Below are 12,750 nucleotides of genomic sequence, written 5' to 3'. Positions count from 1 at the left end.
TCCCTATGTAGGGAGAAAGATGGGGTAAGGTAAATAAATACAGCAAAGTAGCTGCCCTATAAGTGTGTAAAACAGGTGATCCACAAAGAGATACCCTGGTATTGATAAGTGTAATTGTCCGACCCCTCTCCAGTAGCTCTTATAAGGCAATATGCCAGAGGTTTAATGAATGGGTGATTTGCTTTACATTTCAAAGCAAATTGTGTACATCCTCCAAGATAAACTTATCAATCCCAGCCAAATTATTACATTTGGAACCTGATTAAAACCTTTTTTTTCTAGAATGTGGAATACAGGGTGGATTGAATATGATATTTTATAAATTTTATCAGAATAGGCCTCAAAAGGTTGTACCTCAACAAGCTGGGAAACCTAGTGGCCATTGAATTAGCCAAAATAGTTGTGAAGTTTCTTATTTGCAATGGAAGAGATCCTAAAAGAATTGTGTCAGCTGCCCAGATCATTTTCCCATATCATAGATCAGAGTTTCAACAAAATAGACAGACCTGGACTGCCTGAAAAAATTACATCAACAGAAGAATCCTGTGTATCTTGCTGCCTTATTATTAAAATCTTTTGAAACTTCTTGACAGAATATCTGGATAAGGAGCATGGATTCATCATAGAATACTGCAAATCAATCTTTTCTTATCAGCATCTAGCATTTTGTAAATTTTTTGAACTTATAACTGTTTTACAAGCATGCTTGAAGATTGAGCCATAGTCAATTTCTAATATTATATTGGACATATATTGTGATATATTATTTACTTGGCTAAATACATTCCAATCTCGATAAAATAGTGAAGAGTAGAGACATCACACTGGCAACGAAGATCTGCATAGTAAAAGCAATGGTATTCCTCGTAGTCACCTACAGATGTGAGAGCTGGACCATAGGGAAGGCTGAGTGAAGTAAGATAGATGCTTTTGAACTTTGGTGTCGGAGGAAAGAACTCTGGTGTCTGAGAGTGCCTTGGACCATGAGAAGATCCTACCAGTCCATACTTCTGGAAATAAAGCCCGACTGCTCATTGGAGGGAAGGATATTAGAAGCAAAGATGAAGTATTTTGGCCACATAATGAGAAGACAGGAAAGCTTAGAGAAGACAATTATGCTGGGGATAATGGAAGGAAAAGGGAAGAGGGCAAGATGGATTGATGGTATCCTTGAAGTGACTGGATTGACCTTAAAGGAGCTGGAGATGGTGATGGCCGACAGGGAGCTCTGGCATGGGCTGATCCATGAGGTCACGAAGAGTCGGAAGTGACTGATCGAATGAACAACAACAACAAATACATTATTCAGTTCTAAAGCATTTGATTCAGAATACAAACATCACCATTTTGAAAAAGTTCAAGATGCCTCAAGGGCAAATAATGTATAAATATTACCTATAAAGTGATTTAGGAGTCCAGCATGGCATGGATGAACTCCACATATGCTACTTGCAATAATCTGTCTGCTTCTGACTGGGAGAAAATAAATAAATTGCAGTACTTGGGTGACAGTTGTTACCTAATGTGAAAGCAGCATTACACTACTTAGAATTGCCTTGCATGGTGCTACTGTTCTCAAGTGTAGTATTGTATTCTTTCTTACAGTGCATCGCACAAAGTAGTACAGTATAAAAATGTTTGTACATTCCAGTACAGATTATTGAATTATAAATCATGGTAGAAGTTCCAGAGTAATATGTGCTCCAGTAGTCCTTTGTGGAAGTAATAATTGCTGGTGTAACCCGAAGCCATGTTAAGGCTAGCCAGTATGTATTAGAGCATTTGGCTATTTTATTTCTGTGTAGCCATGTATGTATACAATCTCTTTGCAAGACGAATGAATCACCACAAACCTTACCTGAGAATATTTTATTAACCAGGGTGCTGATGCTAAGTGCTGATCATGCTTTGACTCTGAATTTGAGCAGTATTTCGCCCTACTCATTGCAAGGGAGAAAGTGGATGTATCTGAACATAATATCCAGGGTATTTAGTACTTTCTCACGTATGATCCAAATTTTAAATAATGCTGACCATTTTCTTTCATTTCTTCTTAGGGAGCATATAAAACAGATAATAAAACTTCTATCAAGTATTCGGGCACTGGACCATGCTGTGACCGTGGCTAATGATCATAATGTGAAAGAGTTAAAAAGTGAGGGGAAATAAAGTTTTGCCATGTAATTCTGGGATATAAAAATCATTCCTGAAGTGTAATTTTGTACATATGTAAAGTTTTATTAAACTGTAAACTATGGATTGTTTTTAATACAAAATGCATTCTTATATACAGCATCTATACTAGCATTGATGTCTCTGAGAAAATGAAAAGGAAGCCAGGAAAATTTTCACCTCCATCTTGTTTACAAAGACTTTTATACTCCATTGTCGCCATCTATTCAGTTGAATGACCTTCCATTAACAGGAAATTCCTTAGTATAAAGCTCATTAACAGATCATCTGCAAATAGTATAGCCCTCAAATTTGTGTTTCAGATAATGGAAGATTTCAAAGTAAGATTTCAGTTGGTGGAATTTGGTCCAAAATATATGTATATGGTGTGACCCTGCTCAGAGTAAAGAAATTTCCAAAACAATATCCTTGGTCTCTGTTTGTGTATTGATGATAATAACTAAAAATTAACAATTGCAATTACATAACAGTCCTTGGGGGTTCACAGTAAAATGCATTTCCTTGTAGTGAAAGTACTGTATATTCCGGGGTACTAGACGACTTTTTAGGCATGTAAAACCTTATAAAATTTGCGGAGTCTACTACGCCGGGTATAAAATTAATAATAAAATTACCGGTAGAGCCTCTTGGTGTGGAGGGCCTTGGCCACGGGCTCCCCTCCGCCTCCGCCTCCTCCTCCTCCTCCACTGCCTTGGCTCATGGCAGGCTCCCCGTCCTTCCTCTCTTCCTGGCTGCCGCGCTGGTCAGGCCGCACTCCTTCTTTCTGGTCAGGCCTCGCGAGAAGCGTCTCTTCTCCTGTGAGACATCTCGCTGGAGAAGAGGTGCTTCTTGCGAGGCCTGGCCAGGAAGGAGAGCGGCCTGAGCAGAAGGGCCTCCCGCGCTGCTCAGGCCGCTCTCCTTCCTGGCCAGGTCTCGCAAGAAGCACCTCTTCACCCGCGAGACAACTTTGTCTCGCAGGAGAAGAGGCGCTTCTCGCAAGGCTTGACGGGGCTGGGAGGCAGAGATGCCATGGCGGCAGGAAGAAGGAGAGCGGTCTGAGCAGCGCGGGAGGCCCTTCTGGAGGTGGCGCAGGAAGCAGCCCAGGGGCAACCACACACCAGGCGTAGAGGACAGAAACCACCTGGCGTAGAGGACAGAAAATGCGGAGTCGTCTTAAACGGTGAGCATATCCCCAACTCTCTATTTTGTGTGCTAAAGTTGGGGTGTCGTCTTATAGCCCCAGTTGTGTAAAACCCCAGAATATACAGTATTTCACTATGTAAACAGAATTTTTATTCTGAAAAGAACATTGCTAAATTAATGTATGTTTGATAATCACTAACTTCCATTGGAAATATTTTCTCATGTTACCTTGATTTAGCAGATTTCTATCCTAACTATTCATATACTTGATGTCAGCCCTTCCTGATTCATTCTTGCCGAAGCATTTACTTTCTATTTAGGCTGCCATGTGATTTTTAAAAAGCCGTTCTCAAGCACAATGAGGTGGTAAATAAGGTCCATGCCATACAAGGTAAAGCTGAGTGACAGTGCTGCACTCTTGTGTTAGCACTTTGGCCTATGTCCTAAACTAGTATAAAGATCGGCTCACTGTTGTTCAAAGCTGACGAAGCAATTTAAAATCAAGCACTGCTTATTTTCAAACTTAATTCCATAGGTTTTGATTTTAAGACGAGTGGTGCTTAAATTTATGTCAAGTCTCCCAGACAGTCTTTTTTAAAAACTGCTCATTTTAAAGCTGGTAATCTTGAGTGAAAACCTATTATAGTCCTCTACAGATTTGCTTGGCGATCAGTCTTACATATTTAATTAGCAGCCCCAGGCAACCAACATCAATTAAATTCTTTATTATAGGACAGGCACCAGCTGTTGGGAATTGTGGGAGCTGAAGTTCAAAACACCTGGAGGCCCAAAGATTGCCCATTCCTGTTAAAGGAACAAGGGTTCTCATACAGATTAGGAGCTCTATTCTAATAATATATAGAGCTCCACTTATTTGCACATCTGTTTTAAGAATATACTGTCTATATAAAACATTTATGCTATACAGAAAAAAAAGTTACAACTTCTTTTATATTCTCTTAAAACAAATTCTGGGTACAAAAGTCAGGGAAGAGATTCTTAATTGAAAACATCCTAGTGTTTTATGTTAAGAGAATGAAATAGTACTGATTTATGAAAGCATTTACATTATTTATGAAATTATTCTACTGTTTGGATATAAGTGAGAAAGTGACAAGTAGCTGTACCCGGTCTACTTTTGGTTTGCATACTTTTGCTATTTCAATTTCTAAAAAGGTACAGGTACAAAAGTCCTGTACTTTGGGTTTCTAAAACCTAATGAGTCATTACTCTAAACTTGATATCTGTCTGCATGCAGACAACTGGTTAGATCTAATTTTGGCATAACCTTTCCACGTTAAGTAACTTGTGTCACCCAAAAATAGAACAAGACAGTGGCGGTAGTCCTAAAGCTCTTAGAAAGAATAGGCCAGAAAGCAGTGCTGGCAGAAATTAAATATCGGAGTACAATGACTGATGTAGAGAGGTGTCATAGAGTTAGTATGTGAAGCCTTCCTACTCTGACCTTCAGTTTGTGCACAATGTTAAAAGCATTAAGTCAAACCATTAAAAAAGAAACATCACAGGATTATGTAGTGTGACAGATCTGTCACAAGTAATTATCCAGCAGCAATAAAACATTTTGTTAATATACAGGCAATAGACTTTTTTTCTTCATGCCTGTAATCACTACCTACTTCCAGTGGTCCTGGGGGCCACATACTCCTCCCAAGACCTTGAATGGCAATCCATGCTAAAATGTGGGGTTTTCCGATTCAAGCCACATAGAGTGGGGCTTTGGTATCTGTTCAGTTTGATTCCAGGACCTGTGTTATGAATTCATCAATGGTCAAGTCATATTATTTACAATGGCATAATAAAATGATGTCCCTTAAATAGAATAACAAAATCAAGGCCTGCCTTTTGAAAACATAAGAAATAATGTAAATGCTATGGAATGATGGATTAAATCCTAGTAAAGGTAAAGGTTTCCCCTTGACATTAAGTCTAGTCGGGGGTGGTGCTCATCTCCATTATTAAGCCAAAGAGCTGGTGTTGTCTGTAGACACCTCCAAGGTCATGTGGCTGGTATGACTGCATGGAGCACCATTACCTTCCCGCAGAAGCTGTACCTATTGATTTACTCACATTTGCATGTTTTTGAACTGCTGGGTTGGCAGAAGCTGGAGCTAACAACAGGAGCTCACCCCATCTGTGAGTTTGAACCACTGACTTTCTGATCAGCAAGTTCAGCAGTTTAACTCGCTGTGAAACCACATAAGAAATATACATGATTAAATCCATTGATACAGAGGGCCTACTTTACCCTCCCACTTTTTTTTCCGAAGTAGGCTGAAAATCACTGTTTTAAAGCACTTTTAAAAGCCCCAAACAGTCCAGTAACTTCTGGAATAGGGTGCATTTATTTCTGGATGTAGGTGAACTACAGCTCCAAAACTCAAGGTCAATGCCCACCAAACCCTTCCAGTATTTTCTGTTGGTCATGGGTGTCTGGTGCCAAGTTTGGTTCAATTCCATTATTGATGGAGTTCAGAATGTTCTTTGATTGTAAGTTAACTATAAATCCCAGCAACTGCAACTCTGAAATGACAAAGTATTCATATTTGGGCGTATCAGATATTTGTACCAAATTTGGTCCCAGTTATTGAAAATACATACTGCATATCAGATATTTATATTACGATTCATAAGAGTAGCAAAATTACAGCTATGAAATTGCAACGAAAATATTTTGATGGTTGGGGGTCACTACAATATGAGGAACTGTATTAAGGGGTCGCTGCATTAGGAAGGTTGAGAATCACTGGCTTAGAGGAAGGCGAAATGTGGACAAAAAAATGATGCTGCGTTTAAAAAAAAACAGCCAATTTGCTGAGTCAGCAGGTCTTCTGAAAGGAAACGGATGCGCCTCCGGAGGGTAGTGTTTTCCAGTTAGTCATGTTCCAAAACAATCCATCTTGCCTCCTGACAGCAAGAAGGGATTTCAGGCCAAACCACAAGCACACACACCAAGGTCAAGCACGGTCTGTTTTTGCTGCCTGAGCCTCTTGAGAAAGCCACAACTAGATTGACTATAAGGCAGGCATGGGCCAACTTGGGCCTTCCCTCCAGGTGTTTGGACTTCAACTCCCACCATTCCTCACAGCCTCAGGCCTTTTCCTTTTCCCCCTCAGCCGCTTAAGCTGTGAGGAATGGTGGGAGTTGAAGTCCAAACACCTGGAGGGAAGGCCCAAGTTGGCCCACACCTGCTCTAAAGTAGACGGTGAAGGAAGACTCTCCTTCCCTGGAGACAGGGCGCCCCTCCCTCCCTGTCCTCGCGCACCTCCCACAACTTCCGGTCTGGAGGGGAGGGGGCGGGGCAGTGCGGAAGCGGCGGCCCCGCCGGAGAGGAAGTGAGGCCAGCGCCTCAGGCAGCGGCTGCACGAAGAGGCTCCCTGAGGTGGCCGGTAAGGGGAGGACTCCGCATCTCTTCCGAGGCGCCCGTTCTGCTTCAGTTCTTATTTGGGAGGAACTCGGGCCCCTTCCTGGGCCGGGGGAGCCGTTAGAGAGGGAATCCCAAGATGGAGGAGTCGTGAGCGCCGGCCTGTCACGGCAAGGAGGGATGGGGAGAGGGAAGGAGGGAGGCCTTCGGTATATGGGATTATCAGCGTCGCCTTGGCAAAAGCTTATCGCCTGCGTGGAAAGCCGGGCGTCCACCGCTGGCTATGCTCTCTGAGGAAACGGGGAGATGGGGAGCCTTGGGGGACGGTCTTGGGGAAAGGGAAGGGAAGGGTCCCCATCTCCAGAAAGACCCCGCAGGCCAGGCCTCGCTTCGGGAACCCAGGAAGGCCCCCTTTTCCCCCAATGGGGGGAGAAGCCTGCCAGTTTGGTGTTTCTGTGTATGGCTCCCAAGATGCTGTTTTCCTTGCTCTCAAATTCTGAGGCAGTTCCCAGCTGGGCTTCCATTACTGCTGTCATTAGTAATCATGTTTTCTTTGGCCTGCGGTTCATTAAGAAATCGATTTCCGTCTCAACACCGAGGCGAGGCGGCGTCTCTGACATGGAATTGCGACGGCTCTTCAAAACACGTCTTTTAAAATCTCGCTGGATTTTAAAAGAATCAGATGTTTATATCCAGATGTTAATATCTAGTTATTGTGCAATGTATAAACACACATTGTTGGAGGGGGTTGAAATTGCTACTTAGCCCTGGCTCTGCCTTTAGGCAAAGTGAGGCACAGGAGATTCTTAGGACCCTTCCACACAGCCATATAACCCAGAATATCAAAGCAGAAAATCCCACATTATCTGAGTGTGGACTCGGGGCCCTTCCACACAGCCCTAGATCCCAGACTATCAAGGCAGAAAATCCCACATTTTCTGAGTGTGGATTCAGGGCCCTTCCACACAGCCCTATATCCCAAAATATCAAGGGAGAAAATCCCACAATATCTCCTTTGAACTAAGGGCCATTCCACACAGCCCCATGTCCCAGAATATCAAGGCAGAAAATTCCACATTATCTGAGAGTGGACTCGGGACCCTTCCACACCCCTAGATCCCAGAATATCAAGGCAGAAAATCCCATATTATCTGAGTGTGGATTCAGGGCCCCTCCACACAGCCCTAGATCCCAAAATATCAAGGGAGAAAATCCCACAATATCTGCTTTGAACTAAGGGCCATTCCACACAGCCCTATATCCCAGAATATCTAGACAGAAAATCCCACATTGTCTAAGTGTGGACTCAGATAACCTAGTCCACACTCAAATAATGTGGGATTTTCTGCCTTGATATTCTGGGATCTAGGGCTGCGTGGAAGGGCCCGCAGATAACCCAGGGCCCTTCCACAAAGCCCTATATCCCAGAATATCAAGGCAGAAAATCCCACATTATCTGAGTGTGGACACAGATAACCCAGTTCAAAGCAGATACTGTGGGATTTTCTGCATTGATATTCTGTGAAATAGGGCTGTGTGGAAAGTCCCCGAGTGCCCTTCCAGACAGGCCCTTTATCCCAGGATCTGATCCCAGGTTTTCTGTTTTTCTCAGATTACCTGGCAGTGCGGACACATATAATCCAGTTTAAAGCAGTAAACCAATAACCGGATCTTGGGATAAAGGGCCTGGCTTGAAGGGGCCTGCATTATCTGAGGGCCCTTCCACACAGCCCTATATCCCAGAATATCAAGGCAGAAAATTTCACAATATCTGCTTTTATCTGGGTTATCTGAATCCACACTTAGATAATGTGGGATTTTCTGCCTTAATATTCTGGGATACAGGGTTGTGTGAAAGGCCCTGAGTCCACCCTGCCATTTATTCCATTCAAAGCAGATAGTGTGGGATTTTATTCAGCTTGTGTGGAAGGGGCCATTGTTATCTGGGACTCTCAAGCAACCAGCAAAACACTGAGGAAAATAATACTGCATCCACAAGGCTGTTTTTATAATACAGGCAGTCTCCAAGTTATGGACATGACTGGGTTCTGTAGGTTTGCTCTTAAGTTGAATTTGTAAGTAAGTTAGAACATTTTCAGTGTAACTCCAGCCAAATATATAGCTTTAAATAGCATAGAGAATGGTTAACACCCCTGTGGTGTTTGTTTTGCTGTGTGTTCCACTGTTCAGAACATTTCATCTCACTTTCTGTCCCTGTGGGATTTGGATTTTGAAAAAAATTGGCTTGTTGTGGAAACAAGGATTGGTGAAGAAGTTTCAGTGGAGACTCCTTTTCCCTATGATAAATAATAATAATAGCAATATACTTTATTTATCTTCTGCTCTATCTCCCCGAGGAGATTCAGAATAGATTATGACATACACAGATAGACACCTCCTGGTTGTGTTGCCGGTATGACTGCATGGCCGCCTTTTATTACCTTCCCGCCAAAGTGTTACCTATTGATCTACTCACATTTGCATGTTTTCGAACTGCTAGGTTGGAAGGAGCTAGGGCTAACAGCGGGAGCTCACCCAAACCTACAGCTTCAAACTGCTAACCTTTGGGTCAGCAGATTCAGCAGTTCAATGGTTTAACCCGTTGCGCCATCAGGACCCTTACATCAACTCTCCCATGAGTGAATTTCCCTTCCTAGGGGTAGATTTCTCTCCCTTCCTGTTCTCTCAGCCTCATTCTTAACTAGGAGTCATTTGTAAGTCAGATGTTTGAAACTTGGAATCTTGACTGTACAGTAAAACTATGTTACATTAAGTTTGTCTTTATTTGTCTTTATTTATTTTTAATTACCGTGTTTCAATATAGATATCAAGTTAACACAGAGTTTATGTTATATTATGGGGTATAGATTAGTTACGCCTATGTTTAATAGTAACTGTCAACCAACCAGAAACTACATTTATCTGGTATTTATCAGTCCCCTTGGGTGTCGGCTGAGAGTCTACTGTAGTTGCTTTCAGTGGCAGATAGGGCACAAGAAGCATCAACACCAGGCCCTTTGCCTGCCCTCAGATAAGTTAGTAGATGCTATTTCCTTCCCAGCAATGACAACATCGACTAGTTAACAGCATAGACTAGTTTACAAGTTTCTGCAAAATTTGCTGTCAGCAATTTGATAACTATCTTTCTTTACCAGAAGAGGGTGAAGCAAATGCATGTTTGCATTCTAGAGCTGAGCCCTGATAATCTTTGTCTCGTGCTAAGCACTGAGTATATTTGTAGACGGCTTGGTAGTATTATAAAACTGTGTGTGGTGCTGAAATCCATTACACTTTTTTAAAAAAAAGACTTGAATCTCCTTATTCTGTATTTCACAAGAAACATCACTCTTGTAATCTGCAGCTATTATGCCACACTGTATTTTTATTTAGTTTTATAAACACTAGTATTTAATTTTAAAGGAAATGTTTTTGGCAAATGCTGATTGTGTAATTTGCACTTCACATGAGCAAAGAAAGAGTGCAGAAATGCAACAAACATTACCAAGGTCAATGCATTTTGTTCAGACACTGTAATGTTATACAGAAGTTAGTACCTCTTCTTTAGGTTCCAGTTCTCCACCTCACAAATATCATAAAAGCTAGACATACATTAATATGACAAAAAGCACTTGCATGTTTGGGAACAGTTTCCGAACACAGCAGCTGGTTTAGCTCTGTTGAAGCAATTGAAATCTGATGGTTTATTGTATCAAGAAGTGTTACCGCACTTTGAATGTGATTTTACTGTTTATTGGCAGGAGGTTGGACTGGATGGCCCACAAGGTCTCTTCCAACTCTATGATTATATGAGCGCATTACAGTTCTCCTGAAGCAGTAGTTAGATAAATATCAGAAAAAATATTCAAGACAAAAAATATTACAGTCAAAATAGAGTGTTAACGTTTATTTAGATTCAGATGATAAAAATAACTCAATATAAAGTGATGAAAATAACTCAATATTAAAGAAACCAGATTTTTTTTAAAAACAAAACAACCCGTGAAGGGAACCCATTTAAAAGTATATTTTAGCTGATTATTTATTTATTTTTAATCATGTCAGAAGCAACTTGAGAAACTGCAAGTTACTTCTGGTGTGAGAAAATTGGCTGTCTGCAGAGATGTTGCCCAGAGGATGCCCAGATACCATCCTGTGGGAGGTTTCTCTCATGTCCCCACATGGGAAGCTGGAGCTGTCAGATGGGAGCTCACTCTGTTTCGTGGATTCGAACCACCGGCCTTCAGGTCAGCAGCACAGCCAGCACAAGGGTTTAACCCATTGTGCCACTGCGGCTCTAGCTGCTTATTAAAAGGGTTATAGGGGTGAGAGCAAATAGACTTTCTTTACTAAGTTATCCCATTCTCTCAACATTAGGGTAGAAAAAGCATTTGTTTTTCTGCTCACTTATCATTTTCCAGAAACAAGGAACTGCAGTATTTCAACATACTTGCTTAAGGATTGAGCAGAACCATATGATGGGTATTGGAAATTCTTAGTATTTTTATTCCAGGATGCTTAGGGTTTAAAACATTATGATCAGCAATTTTAATTAAGCTAAGAAGTAGCTGGTAACCAGTGCATCTTATATTGGGTCAGAATTACATATGCCCACTCTAGTCCACTTCCAAACATATTCTTTGTAGACCAACTAAATTTCTTGAAATGTTTAAAGAAGGAGGCTTACATAGAGCATATCACAGAATTCTAATCTAAAATTAATTAGAACATGAGTATCAGATGCCAATTGGATTAAATAATTTGATAAGTATTTTCAAAATTTTATCACATTTTAGCTGCAGTATTAATCTGTTTCTATTCTTTGTTAACTAACCATCATACACTTCCTTGGATTTCTGGAAAAGCTACAGGTGGGAAAACGTTTTACATTCCTATAAGTGGATATAAATACATACGTTTGCAGCTATGTTAGCCAAATGTATATTAGTGTCAATGTGCTTTATAGTAGATTTATTGGAATATTAGAAAACCTACATTAATCCTTTTTAAAACTTTGTTCACAGTTCTGCCTCTGGCAAAGGAAAAATGGCATTCAGTAAAGGTTTCCGGATCTATCATAAACTGGACCCACCACCATTCAGTGTGATAGTTGAAACCAGGAGCAAGGAAGAATGTCTCATGTTTGAGTCTGGAGCTGTAGCTGTTCTCTGTAAGTAGAGGGACTCTGCAAATAAAGCAGATGGCTAATTTGGTAGAACTCAATACTGAAACAGATGAAGAAATGTTGAGTCACTCTTTCTGTTCTGCTGTCACATGAATTTTTATTTGATTGTTTTTTTAAAAAAAAATTCTGTTAAAAGATGTTATTTCTTAATGTATTTTTTGGGTAACACATTTTGATGTTGCTCAAAACCCCACCTGGTATAATCTGGTTTGTTGGTATATTGGCTGATTGCTGCCTGGGAAAATGGCCATAATTTTTGGAACTGCGAATTTCTCATTTTTGGTTTCAGTTAGTAGAAAGGATTGGTTATGGAAGGAAGTAAACTTGCATTAATGTTAGAGAGAGGAATTAATAGTTACACACACACACACACACACACACACAATTATTATTATGTTTATTTATATCCAGCTTTTTCTCTCCATAAAAAGACTCAAACCGTCTAACATTAAAAGCATTAGAATACAATTGAAAATATAGAAATATACAAATATTAAAACACTATTAAACATCATTAGTATTAAAAACAATTCAGATTAAATCCATAAAACATATAAAATCACAGCAGACCCTGACATGATCTTAAAAACCTATCTTAAAAAGTATAACTCTTGAGCCAAAGATTGGAGGTCATATTTTTCCTTTTGTATCTCTCTCCACCCCATTTTCTCTTTTTTCTTTATATTTCTTACTATGTAGTTATAATCTGCAATTTTTTTTAAAAAAATCTGCCATCGCAGTAAATTATGGATGCAGCTAACTGAAATAATAAAATCTATAGGATGTAATAACTTCTCCTAGAGTGAAATGGATTTATGTAGAAAACGGTTGTTCCTTGTTCCTATATGATACATGTTTATGCATGTAGGGC

At 40.5% G+C, this 12,750-nt stretch overlaps 2 protein-coding genes across 13 annotated transcripts in view; both read left to right on the top strand.

Moving 5' to 3' along the window:
• PAXBP1 (PAX3 and PAX7 binding protein 1) overlaps window positions 1-2,596 on the top strand; it is a 35,367-nt gene extending 32,771 nt beyond the window's left edge. The window contains exon 18 of the mRNA XM_060770411.2: window positions 2,058-2,596. Within this exon, the coding sequence (XP_060626394.2) occupies window positions 2,058-2,169 (112 nt within the window). The 3' untranslated portion in view covers window positions 2,170-2,596. The remainder of the gene's footprint in view (window positions 1-2,057) is intronic.
• A 4,022-nt stretch (window positions 2,597-6,618) lies between these two features.
• The window catches only part of SYNJ1 (synaptojanin 1), a 58,516-nt gene continuing 52,384 nt past the window's right edge, over window positions 6,619-12,750 (top strand). For 10 of the 12 annotated variants that reach the window (XM_060770413.2, XM_067466701.1, XM_060770414.2 and 7 more), the window contains exons 1-2: window positions 6,619-6,722; window positions 11,719-11,864. In XM_060770413.2, coding sequence (XP_060626396.2) covers window positions 11,741-11,864 — 124 coding nt within the window. In that variant the 5' untranslated portion in view covers window positions 6,619-6,722; window positions 11,719-11,740. The other 2 variants (XM_060770418.2, XM_060770417.2) reach the window with 1 other exon arrangement.

Source organism: Anolis sagrei, chromosome 3, assembly GCF_037176765.1.
Source record: "Anolis sagrei isolate rAnoSag1 chromosome 3, rAnoSag1.mat, whole genome shotgun sequence".
Classification (NCBI taxonomy): Eukaryota; Metazoa; Chordata; class Lepidosauria; order Squamata; family Dactyloidae; genus Anolis; species Anolis sagrei.
This window is presented reverse-complemented; position numbering and strand designations above follow the sequence as displayed.